This window comes from Protopterus annectens, chromosome 10.part0 (genome assembly GCF_019279795.1).
Source record: "Protopterus annectens isolate FY-2018-M chromosome 10.part0, PAN1.0, whole genome shotgun sequence".
Lineage (NCBI taxonomy): Eukaryota > Metazoa > Chordata > Ceratodontiformes > Protopteridae > Protopterus > Protopterus annectens.
Window position 1 is genome coordinate 368,861,675 of NC_056744.1, and position 13,774 is coordinate 368,875,448.

General features: G+C 38.0%; 1 protein-coding gene across 7 annotated transcripts in view; it reads left to right on the forward strand.

Moving 5' to 3' along the window:
* LOC122813133 (phosphodiesterase 4D interacting protein) overlaps positions 1-13,774 on the forward strand; it is a 1,898,306-nt gene that overhangs the window by 1,107,085 nt on the left and 777,447 nt on the right. For all 7 annotated transcript variants that reach the window (XM_044085281.1, XM_044085280.1, XM_044085276.1 and 4 more), the window contains 2 exons: positions 2,504-2,614; positions 5,995-6,132. In XM_044085281.1, the coding sequence (XP_043941216.1) occupies positions 2,504-2,614; positions 5,995-6,132 (249 nt within the window). The remainder of the gene's footprint in view (positions 1-2,503; positions 2,615-5,994; positions 6,133-13,774) is intronic.

Consider the following 13,774-nt stretch of genomic DNA (forward strand, 5'->3'; position numbering starts at 1 on the left):
ATACAAAATCATGAGAAAAGTATATTCCTCTAAAACCAACAGCAAATGATCCCAGTGAAGTGAATCAAAGGGCAATATTATAGACTCACTAGAGTCAAACCTCCTTTTTGTAATATTAGTATAGTCAGTTATTGTAAGTACTGTTCTAATATATGAATTTTTATTCAATATGAAACCAGTTTGATCTTCATCAATCAGCAAAGATAGAAACTGTTTAATTCTATTAACATGTGTTGCCATAAAAATCTTATAATCAACATTTAATAGGGACATTGGTTTTATAGGATGAACATTCTTTTCCATCTTTATCTGACTTTAAAATTGCAGAAAGTATTGTAATATTTCCAAGATGGGGGATATTTTTGTCTTTTTTAACTAATGTAAACACTTTTAACAATATTGCCAGAGCTTATTTAGGTAATAGTTTGTACATGTCAGGAATAATACTGTCAGTTCCAAGAGCTTTGCTTAATTTTAATTTATTAATTTCAGATTGAAGTTCAGACATTAAAATTGGCTTATCTGTGAATTTTATCTGATCTTCTATTAATTTATTTTTGGTATGCTTCATAAAAAAGATTTTGTTATACTTTGTGGTTATATTACTAGGTTATATAAATTAATTGAATTGAAGTGCATTTTAAATGCCTTCTAAATCCGAAACTTTTTTTCTAGTTCCAGGGATATAAACTTCTTTTATTTGATTAGATTTAATAATCTTTTTCTTTCTGTTAGCTAATCTACATTGATTTTTAGGATTTGTAGAATAAAAACTGATTTTAATCTTGTCTAAGTTAATCATAGTTGTATGATGTAATGTTTCTAAATATTTTTATCTCATCAAGTTCTTTTGCTAAATTATTACCTTTTTGACTATCTGTTTTATCTATTTTCATTTATAAGTCTAATAATTCTTTATTCCATTGTTTTTTTCTTATTAATATACTGAGGTATAAATATGATTAAAGAATCCCACACATAAGTCTCCTGTATCTCTTTGGTTAAATTTACATTTACAAAGGATTGAATTTCTTTGTTATAAAATCCCTTAAAGTCTTTCAGGTTAGTTACATATGATGGAATTCTACTAATAGAAGTACTTTTTTGGCAAATGTAATTGCATTATGATCAGGTAATGGACGTGTGACATCTTTAACTTTATCTAACTTCTCTATTGTATCAGTTGAAGTATATATTCTATTATAGATTGAGTGCCATGTCAATGCGAAAAATGTGTAATAAAATAATGTTTGCCTCTGAAAATTTGCTTACATCCTTAATATTAACATATCTATGAAGTCTGTTAATGCTTTAGTTGATGCTGGTTTCCTATGCTTATTTATTGTGTTAGTATCACAATAATTCAAAATACAGTTAGTCACCGGCATATATTCCCCCATTTAATTCCAAAGATACTAACCAAAACATCCCAGATTTATCATTGTATATATTTATGATTTTAGGCATTAATGTAGAGTTTTTCAATAAAATTGCAACACTTCTTTTGTTTTGTTTATAACGTGAGCTAACAAGCACTGAGTAGAATACAACTTGGGCATTAAACATTTTAAAATATTTATTTAAACTCCCCCTTTTACAGCTGTTATTCAAACTATTAACATTGTATATGAAGTGTATTTCTATCAATGTATTAGAAGTATATTTAGCCATATGTTCATACATTCAGGCCATTAAAGTCAAACCCAAACCCCACTAACTGTAAGTCATGCCCCATTTCCACCTTTTTTTGAACTTGTTAGTACACCGTAAGAAAAAAGGTAATATAGAGGTTAGAAATTTATTTTGTTTGTGTTCGATCGTTCAGCACTCAATGAAAGTGCTGTCAGTCAATCGACATGTATCCCTGGAAGCTGTGTAGAATGCAAGCTTTATCTTACTTTTCCCCGTGCTCACATGTGAGAACTCCAAAGTGTACTTTATCTTATTTTGCATACATGTAGGAATGAAAGCTATGCACTTGTGAATGTGTACAGGTAAGGTTGTGTACATGCGTGATTGAGCTGGTCAGTTGTGTATTTATTTTTAGCTCACAAAACGTCCATCTTCTGGTTCCAAAATCCTCAAACCAGTCTGCCATCAAGCTTTTTTAAGGAAGAAAAATACTTTTTTTTTGTTCATGCTGTTGTATGTTATAGTGTAAGACTGAGAACTCTAATGAGGTATACAGTTAATAGAAAGGTGTCGTGATATGTTGTGCGCTTATTTGTTAAATGAAGATCCTCCCCAAGCTTCCACCTTTATAATAAATCTCAAAGTTTGTAAAACAAAAATTAGTAGCAATTTTAGTTAAATGCAATTTTTATAAAAAGGCTGCATCAGTGATTACTTTCAGAAATGAGTGTAAAATTTTCCTTTTTTCACTCAGTAGAATGTGGACTTCATTGCAGGTATAAGTGAAATATTTCAGGACGCTGAATACATTTTGAGGATCATGTCAGCCTGTAACCAGACCTGTTTACTGACTCTGTGTTATTTTCTTTAGGAATGTGAAGGACTTTTCCAGAATCAAACATCAGATGGGAGCATGGCGGGTAGAGATGTTTTATTGGAAAAATTACGAGAGCGCATCCGTGACAGAGATAGGGCATTGGAGGTGAGTTTCATTTACCAAACTATTAATTCTAGGTGTTTTGTGCAGCTTGGGACAATGGCACATAAAGTTGTGAAGTGTTCAGTAAACATTGCAGGCTAACATACTTGGGCATAACGTACAATGGATATAAAAAGTTTACACACCCCTGTTAAAATGCTAGGTTTTTGTGATATAAAAAAAAATGAGACCACAATAAATCATTTCAAAACTTTTCCCACCTTTAATGTGACCTACCTATAACCTATACAGTTCAATTTAAAAGCAAGCAAATCTGTTAGGGGAAAAATTTAAAAAATAAAAAAAGTACAATAAGCTGGTTGCATAAATGTACACACCCTTAAACTAATAGTTTGTTGAAGTACCTTTTGATTTAAGTACAGCATTCAGTCTTCTTGGGTAGGAGTCAAACAGCATGACACATCTTGACTTGGCAATATTTGCCTACTCTTCCTTGCAAAAGTGCTCTAAATCTGTCAGATTGCGAGAGCATCTCTAGTGCACTGCCCTCTTCAGGTCACCCCACAGATTTTATATTGGATTTAGGTCTGGGCTCTGGCTGGGCCATTCCAAAACTTTAATTTTCTTCTGTTGAAGCTGTTCTCTTGTTGATTTGGATGTATACGTGGGATCATTGTCGTGTTGAGCCAAAGATTTTGGGCCAAAAGTGACTGGTATTTGGAACTGTTCATATTTCCTTCCACCTTGACTAAAGCCCCAGTTCCAGCTGAAGAAAAGCAACCCCAAAGCATGATACTGCCACCACCATGCTTCACCGTGGGGATGGTGTTCTTTTGGTGATGCGAAGTGTTGTTTTTGCGTCAAATGTACCTTTTGGAATTGTGGCCAAAAAGTTCAATCTTGGTTTCACCAGACCATAACACATTTCCCCATAAGCTTTTGGGAGACGATGCATTGTTATGCAAATTTAGCCAGGCCTGGATGTTTTTCTGTGTAAGAAAATGCTTCTGTCTTGCAACCCTACACCATAGCCCTGACATATGGAGAATATGGGGGATTGTTGTCACATGTAGTACACAACCAGCACTTGCCAGAAATTCCTGCATCTCCTTCAGTGTTGTATGTCTTTTGGCAGCCTCCGTCTTGTGTTTTCATCAATTTTAGAGGGACGTCCAGTTCTTTGCAACATCACTGTTGTCCCATATTTTCTGCACTTTTTGATGACTGTCTCCACTGTGTTCTATGGTATATCCAATGCTGTGGAAATTTTCTTGTACCCTTCTCCTGATTGATGCCTCTCAGCAATGAGATCCCTTTAAGCTCTCTGCGAGCTATGGGTTTTGCTGTAGCAGGCAACTGAGTAAATGTCAGGAAAATCTTACTAGGACAGCTGAACTTTATTTGGGGTTAATCAGAATCTCTTTAATTGATGGCAAGAAGACTGAATGCTGTAATTAAATCAAAAGGTGCTTCAACAAAGTATTAGTTTAAGGGTGTGCACACACAACAAAGTATTAATTTAAGGGTGGGCACACACAACAAAGTATTAGTTTAAGGGTGTGCACACTTATGCAATCATCTTATTGCATGTTTTTTATTTTTTATATTTTTACCTCCAACAGATTTGTTTGTTTTTCAATTGAATTGTACAGGTTATACGTCACATTAAAGGTGGGAAAAGTTTTGAAATCATTTATTGTGGTCTCATTTTTTTATATCACAAAAACCTGGCATTTTAACAGGGGTGTGTAAACTTTTTATATCCACTATACATTGCAGATGACTCTTCCATCTGTAAACACTGAACATGTAAGACATATTTTCTATGTATGAACTACTTCCTGTATCCTAGAACTACGTCCTGTATCCTATATGTCATTATATGGATAGATACTGTGAAATATGTATTCCATTAACATGCACATAATGGTGTCAGTTGCATGTAAACTGAACTTTTGTGTTAACGGTGTAACTTGTAAAATGTGGTGTGCAGTTCATTAGATAGAAAATACAGTTTACCAAGTAGGCTGGCAACATATTCTTATAACTGACAAGTATAATATGGTGTAGAGCTCTCTGATGTATTGTAGTAGCAACATGGAATCTCAATGTATCATGGCGCTGTCTTGCATCTGTAATCCCGGTGTGGCATGGTGTTGTCACTTGTAATCTCCATGTAGTATGGCACTGTCACTCTTTTATATAAATCTCAATTAGCATGGTGCTGTCACCCACATATAATCTCACCTTTGTGTAGTCTCAGCATAGCATGGTGTTCTTACCTACTTGTAATCTTGGTGTGTTGTGCTATTGCTAATGTCCCCTGCATGTAATTTCAATGTAGTGAGGTGGTGATCCCTTCATGTCATCTCGGTTTGGTGTGATATTGTTCCATACGTGTGGTCTCAGCATAGCATAGTGTTCAAACCTACTTGTAATCTTGGTGTGGTTTTGTCTCCTGCATGTAATCTCAGTGTAGTGAGGTGGTGATCCCTTCATGTCATCTCAGTTTGGTCTGGCATTGTTCCACACGTAGTCTCAGCATAGCATGGTGTTCTTACCTCCTTGTAATATTGGCATGGTTTGCTGTTGTCCTTTGTATGTATACTCAGTGTAGTGAGGTGGTGCTCCCTTCGTGTCATCTCAGTGTGATGTGACATTGTTCAATACATGTAGTCTTAGTATACCATGCTGCTGTCACCTGCATGTGTTCCCTGTGTGGTACTATGCAATGTCCTTTGTATGTCAATGGTGTAGTGTGACTTGCATGTATGTAAGCTGCATGTAATGTTGTGGCTCCATACCAGGTTTTCACAATGCCAGAAACATATTGTAAGTCCATCTCATCACAGTAATGAGTTTTGTACACCTATGTAGGTGTTGCAGCCCTTTATGCCCCTGTTAATTATAGAATCAAGTGAAGGTATCTTTTGTAGTAACCCTTTTTGATGTTTCATACCTTTGGTTTGTTCTCTGAAGTTGAAAGTCAGCCTCAGTTTCTTCAAGCAGCTGTGAGGCTCTTTGGTATTGTGCACTGTTGCATGTGTGCATTTTTTGCTAATGTTGCCTACGTTTAATCTGTGTAGCATAAGCAGTACTGCCTTGTCAGCAAAACTAATGATCTGTGCTGTTCTGCTCCTGTAAGGTAATTTAATGAAGTGCTTTATCCCCAGCCAGTATTACAGATCTGTAAACCCTGCTATAGCCTTGCCCGATATCTTCTGGCATCCATATTATGTAACCAAACTGAACACCTTATGTCACCGGCATGTTAAGCTGTGTTTTGGAAAGTGTGTAATGGACATTTGCAACAAGGATTTGATTCTGTGGTCATGTAAGCATACTATGTTGATAACTGAGGTACTGGAAGCATATAACGTGAAGCATATGTTTTTGTTTGTTTGTTTTTCTCTGTTACCAAGAGAGCTATCGATGAGAAGTATTCTGCCCTTGAGGAGAAGGAGAGAGAGACACGGAAGCTACAGCTAGCCTTGAGGGAGAAAGAACGTGACTTGGAACGCTTACGTTGTGTCCTCTCAAACAATGAAGAAACAATCAATGTACGTTGATAGCTTGTTTTATTTATTTTTTTTAAATATTTCCTTTCACTTTACTGTTAAAGTGCGAGACTAAAGCTAAGAATTATATTTCTGTGCACCCAGTGTAACAGCTGCCTCATTTAAAATCTGTTGTACAAGGAGGTTGATAACTGGATTATGATGCTACTTTGTGATACGTTTATATTATTTGAAAACTGGTGTCGTACCATAAATCTCTAGCATAGTGTTAAGGTTGCTGAGTTTGTTTAAAAATCAGAATCTCTATCACCTTTAACTGTGCTCTTTCGGTGGGATTGCCAGTAGGGTATGTTGACAACTCTATTATAGTTTCCTTTTTTTCTTGACATCAGTGCTGTTATCAGCTATGACCATAATGCACACCAGGCTCTCCCTTGCATGGGTTTAAAGAGCAGACATACTCCCACTTGTCCTATCCAGATCAATTAGAAGACATCACAGAAAATCGGTTCACAGGAAAGAGTTGTAGAGTTGACAAATCTAAGCCTTAGCTGCATCAGCATTTTGTATATCAAGTCATCAGACAAGTATATTACTGTCAGCTTCTGCCCTGGATTTTTCCAGACTGGATAGAAGAAAGACGACTTCCCAGAAGGGGATGCCTATCGAGTCATGTATCCAGAGATAAAACATGAGGAGACAGGCATAATGTAAATCTAAGATCAGGGTCAGATGTATATCCTTTGGATGTATCTGTATTACTGCAAACTTTGCTGGCAGCCTGGTTTCAAGAAATGGCTTTGATATGAGATGGACCAACTAGACAAAGATTTTTGAGAGGCCAGTGGCTCTCTCTCCCCTTTTTTGTGGGGTGGCTAAGAAGTGGGCTCCCTATTGAAAACTGTGATAAGGACAGGTAGAGCATTGTACAGGATAATTATGGGAGATGTATTCTCTCATTGGAGCACCATATGGAAGCGTACTGATTTGGCATGTTGCATGCTCTGCACACCTAAAAAGCAACTAAAAAACTGTAAAAATGACTGTAATTGAAGGTTGTCTGTGATGACCCTTAGAATCCTTGTTCAGCTTTAGTGTGTTTTTGTGGGCACAGACTCCTCCAGGCAGTTGGCCTTGGGTCACTGGTGGAGGTGGTTAGACATCTGGCATTATGACACAGCCTATTTATGTCGGGTAGAGTAGGACACAGAGCACTGAGCGCTTTGCTTATAAGATGCACAGCTCCGTATCCTCAGTAATACTCATTCTGATCTATACTGACTTGATATGCATTCATGCAGTATCTTTCTAGCTTACAAAAATGCACAGTTGTCTGTGATACAAGGAAAGGTTCCTTAGAACATTGAAGATGAGGGCAGATGATGAAGGTAAATGCACTTTTTTTGGGGGGGAGGGTTTAAGTACACATACATACATACATACACACACACACAAAATGGAATCCGTTGTCCAGATACAGAGACCTAGCTATACATGACGTATCTGTGGTCTGCTATACACACACACACACACACACACACACACACACACACACACACACACACACACACACACACAAAATGGAATCGGTTGCCCAGATACAGAGACCTAGCTATACATGACGTATCTGTGGCCTGCTATACACACACACACACACACACACACACACACACACACACACACACACACACACACACACACACACACACACAAAATGGAATTGGTTGCCCAGATACAGAGACCTAGCTATACATGACGTATCTGTGGTCTGCTATTTCAGTCGCTGCCAGCACTTTTCGTTACCATTTGCTTTTTTGGTGAGAGGTTGTACTTTGGCTGTGTGTTCACCTGTATCCTAACTAGTGAGGAATGTTTCATTACTGTTTTCTACCATCAAAATTAAATCTCTGGTTAATGGTGGCAGACAGGTTTTCACCCTTCACACAAGATGTTTTTAGTGAGGGGCTGGTCAATGTTTGTTTCACCAAAGCACTGGTGTACAAGTCTGACTGTGGTCAGTGATTGTTCCACTAAAGCACTGATGTACAAGTATGACTGTGGTCAGTGTTTGTTCCACCAAAGCATTGGTGTAGAAGTCCAACTGTGGTCAGTGTTTGTTCCACTAATGCACTGATGTACAAGTCTGACTGTGGTCAGCGTTTGTTCCACTAAAGCACTGGTGTACAAGTCTGTGGTCAGTGTTTGTTCCACCAAAGCACTGGTGTACAAGTCTGGACTGGTCAGTGTTTGTTCCACTAAAGCACTGATGTACAAGTCTGACTATGGTCAGTGTTTGTTTCACTAATGTACACATCTGACTGTGGTCATCAGGAGTTTTCTTCCCAACCTGCAAGTGACTGGACTGCTTCTTGCATATTGGTCATAGCCAAATTGCAGCCAAGGAGAAATTTGGGGTTCTGTATATAACTGTCACCATTCCCCAGTCTTAGGGCAAAAAGCTCCATATTGTATATTCCATATTTCAGATAAGTATACCTTAAGCCATCTTTACCCTATTGTCACATGGCTGCCAAATAGGCCAAGCATGTTATGGTCCTCAAAAAAATGCAAGAGATTCCTCCATTTTGGGGATGGGGAAACTGCACCTTGCTTTTCACCTTGGGATGTCTTCAAGAAGTGTTTTCGGGTAGTAGCAGAGATCCAGCTGCATAGATGTTTCCTGGTGGTTTTGAACATTTTTGTCTGGTTGTAGGAACCCATCACAGAGTTTTTGTCTGATTACTTATGAGGTTTCTCATTGTTTCAGTCATTTGGAGAAACCTTCCATTGCCCCATTATGGATTGTCCAATTTACAGAAGCTGACTGTGTTGAAGGAGTGGGTTTATCAATGGAGTAGAGTTCAGACTCTCAAACTAACCTCTACATCTTATGGCAGACTGCATTTTTCAATTTCCCCTTCATTTGCATGTGCAGGCCCTTTTGCACATGCTCAGTGCTACCATGGTTAAAGGTTTATCACAACATTTCAAATGGCCTCATGATTTCACATCCCTGCTAGCGGCTATATGGACATCTCCCTCAAGTCTGAAACTTGGCTTTCCATTCAACCTCCAGAATCCAAATCAGAGCTGAGTGCAGGTCTGTCTTTGGACAAGTAGTGAACTTCTCAAAACTGCTCACAGTCTGAGGGCTCCAATGTCTGTTGGACAGAATATTTTACACCTTTCATTCCTTTTCTGGATTTGTATTACACTTTCAGCTATGTGGCCTTACAAAGACCCCTTCTGATGAGTTTGGATAGCCAGTCATGTCTAAAAGTAATATACATACAAGTCGAGAATACTACCCGAAAATTAAATATTCTCTGAAATTTAATTGGTAATCAGACAGTATTTTCTAATAGGCGTCACATTCACAGTTATATTTGTTACCTGTGAGTTTTATTGTTTTTTTTTTCCTAATGATGTATTTGCAATATTGTTACCTGCTTATTTTTTTTTTTTAGTTGGAGTCTGAGAGTTTAAAACTTCATTCATATCTAATTTTGCATTCTGTTATTCACTTATTTATTCTCATAACCAAGTGATATGATGATTGGTTGGTGGCTGTGTGGTGTAGATGGGTGTGGATCCCTGATTGTGGTTCAGTTAGCAAGCACTGGGGGCATGATGAGGCATTTGTCCTTTTGCTGTCCCCCCTCCAGATCTAATGGTTGTGTGGAACATGAATGGTAGAGACTAATGGAAGGGAAGTGAGACTTTTTATTTAATTAATTAATTAATTAATTAATTAATTAATTAATTAATTGATTGATTGATTGATTAATTATTTTTTTTTTTATGATACTGTCTCCATTTTGGGTCATTTTGAGTGCTTTCAGTCTGCAGTTTGAGATTGTCTTACCCTGAAGCTTCTGTCATAAAAATTATTATTGCATTACATATTTCTTGCTATTGAGTGTGTAAGACTCCATAGCAGAGAGCTCTTTCTAATTAAACCGCGCCTGTTGTTTTTTTTATGAGAGTAGGTCATGGAAAAGCTGAAAAATGAGCTGCAAATGTGGAGGAACGTTACTGGTAATGGAGAAGAAAAAACACTCTGGCAGTGGCTTTTACTTTCAGGCCAGGTTAGAAGCACAGTTCTGGAAATACCTGCACAGGTGTTTTACCAAGACAACTGTATGTACAAGCTGATTGAACTTCTTAATAAAAAGCACCTTAAGGGAAGAGAGGGGCAGAGCATTTGCAACAAAATATACTATTTCAGGGTTGCTGGAGGCTGTACTGTTCCTCTATGATGCATATCGCTATGCAGTAGTTTTACATGACTCTTCTTTATAAGCGGTACTGCCCTTCAAGTTACTGGCCAGGGCTTTTGTGAGTGTCCAGGAGAAACAGCTCTAACGTCGTGTACAATTCTGACTTTCCCCTATGAAATCATGTTGAAGTGTAGTTTGGTTAGAAAATATACAGTGGCAAGATGAGTTCCAACTAAAGCACAAAACATGTTTTTTCACTGCCCAAAAAAAGAGGTACAGTACAGGTTAAAGGTTAACAAGAAATACCCAAAGAAATAGTTGCTTGTTCTCATTTCCTTGGCCTACTTTGGCAAAAGATCTGAATACATTTCTTTGCTAAGCAACACTCCAGTGAACAAAAGGCTCTCCATGGAGAACTGAGCAGATGGAAATAGAGGAAGCTGTGGACCAGGTTTCTGAAAATCCACTCGCAGGTGCAGACATTTTTCATGTTGATTCCTTTAGGTTTATTGTCATGCATACTGCAGACAGTCATAAATATGTGGAGAAAAGGACTGTATAGTTTTGTTACTGAACTGAAAAGGAAGAAGATGACTGTGCCCAATCCTCATACTATCCATCCTACCACTGTGCCCAATCTCTCCTCTTACCTACAGCGTTGCTTACCTTTCTTAAAAGCTTCTTTCACTGATTGATTCTTCTTCCTTCTCTTGTCTCTGACTATAACCTGCGCTCTCTCGCTATTCTGCCCCATTGCCTCCAGTCTGTCTGCAACGTTCCAGTTCCTCTTTCCTGTTACCTGTACAGCTTTGTTTTACACATCAGGTATCCCGACTCTACCTTTCTGGATAAACCTTTCCCTCCTTTGTGGCAACTGCAGCCCCTCCCAAGACTACCTACTTCCAGGACTACACTCTTCCCCCCTCACCTCACATCCTCTCTTACCCCTTAAAAACCCATAGTCCTTGCGCTGCTTCCTTTAATATTTTAAAGTGTTCTAGCTGCTGAGCGTCCCTGGTCCCCAGCGCCTTTGAGCTACTGTAAGTATGAACTGCATTTTTTCATATTTATTGTGATACCAGAGAACTGTCTTCTATTAATGGCTTGATAGTGTGCTTAAAACTCAACACAGCTATTTAGTCCTGTGTACCTATGCTCTCACCTATGCTTATTCACTTGTATGGCTGTAAATCAGATAACGCTTTTTAATCCTAATGGTTTTCCTCGCTACTGACGGATGTGTTGCTTAGAAAATTGTCGGTTTTTACACCTCCCACGTGGAGACGCTGCTTTTAATTTTAACTTTATTCCGTGTAGCTTCTTTTGGTCTGAGGTTATCTACTAAGATTTGTCTCTATACCATTGCTTAATAAAGTTAATGAATTTTTTGTTGGATCGGCTGTTTAGGTAATTGAAGTGCTTTTAAACACTCACGTGGAGGCGCGTCTTCTAATGTTACTTTGCTTCCCACACAGTAGCTTCCACTGGTCTGAGGTTGCACAGAGAATATTTCAACAGTTAGTCCTTTAATAGAGCGTTTTTTTAAAGGCTCCCGTGTAGGGTTGTAATTGCGCAGTCTTGCTTCTGGGTTTTATAATTACTTCTGTGGCGACGCTTCTGATGTACACTTCTCAACTCAACCACGGAGTTTGAATATTGAACTTAGTCTCCCACGCAGGTATTTTCTCAGAGGCTGAGTTCTGTAAAGTGAATATCTTAACTAAGCGCCCCTACAATTTTAGCATTTGATAATAACAGCTCCCTTGAGGGGCTATTATGCTTTCATAATTAGAAGAGTTTTCTTTTTTTTCATGTTCTAATGGGGTTATAATGCTTAATTATTCTTATAGTTTTCCTTTAGTTCACCACGTGGAGACGCTATTTGGTTTACTCCTTGGTGCCTGGGATTTAATTGTCCACTCTGTCCAAGCAGCCCAAATGAAATATCTTTAAATGCTATCAGGAGACGCTATTAGCTTTATATTTGTATGATATGGTGTCAGTATTTGATTAAATTTTGAACTTCCTGGGTGGAAACGTAACCCTTCTTTGCCTCATACATTATTGTGTGACAATAAGCCCTGCCGCTCTCATTTGTATATTTTAGATATACTGGCTTGTTTCTTTGCCCGTAATACACCTCTACCTGAGATCTCTTGAACAGAGCAAAGTAAGACTCCTACTCTAGATAGGTAGCTTTTTTCCCAAAATTTTAATGCCATACATCTGTATAACATGGTGTTGGAGTTTCTAAGGTGTCTTAACTACTGCTTGTAACCCTGTTGTGATCTGTGTTTAGCAAAGTGTGTTCATACGCCCTTGTGCAAGTCGAATCCTTACATGCATAAACGCAGTTTGTAGTCATTAGTTTCATGTTGTTGTTAATGCAAAACAACGGCTTTAGAGTATTAGCTATATCTTATGTTTGTAAAATTTAGGCGAAATTTTAGACTCTGCAAAGCTGCTACCAGCTGAGTTACAGCCTTAATCATATATGACTTAGTTGAACTAGTGACTGCAGCTAAGAGAGGGTATAGTCCACCATTTTGCCTTTACTTGTATCTGTATTTAGACAGACTTATTTCATGCTGGATACTGGCTACCACATTCAAAAACTACTACGAATTTAACTGGTTTATTGATGCTACTGTTTGGACTACTAGCTTGGTGTGACTAAAGGCCTATGTAAATTAAAGTTGGTATCTACCTTTCACTGTATATTACTTAACTAAGCCCCTATGGTTATGTGTGAGCTATTTTCCTCCTGCATACCAGATATGACATGTATTTGATGAATACTTTATTGTGTACCATATTACTGTGTTGTTTATTATTGCTGTACTATCTTCTTTACTTATTCTGCTTTTTATACTAAAGTTACTTTTTTCCTTTTCTCCTGATCCCGTTTGTTTCCCTCCATCTTCACCTACAAGTACCCAACTCTCTATTGCCCATATCCTGTCCAGGAAAAACTGACTCCTCACGCCTGACCACAAGGGACCCATTCCAACCTGCTGTTACATCTCCGGGTCTCCTATCCTTGCTCCCAAAAGTTTAAAAAGAAGCAAGAAAGTATGTGGTTTTCTTAAACCTAACATTTAACTAAAGAGGTGTTATTTATGGTAGGTAGTTGAAAGGTCGCTTCTAAGACAGGACAGCAGCCTTACCCATTAGCCTGTGCACCCTTCTACAACCTTTTTAAAGCTCATTCTGTTACTAGCCTCACCTATTTAACCCTGGAACAGACCTCTCCCTCTTACTATCTACTACTGCAACATTGGTTTTGTCCACTTGGTGGCACCCTTACCCGGTTCTACCTCCCTCTATCTATCCCACTATCCCATACCATAATATGATAAAATTCCTTGACTTATCCCTAGCCTTGCTGCTATCTTAGCTCACTTTTACACTTTTATCTTCTTACTACTACCTTTAGCTTAATAGCTAGCTATTAAGCTCACTCG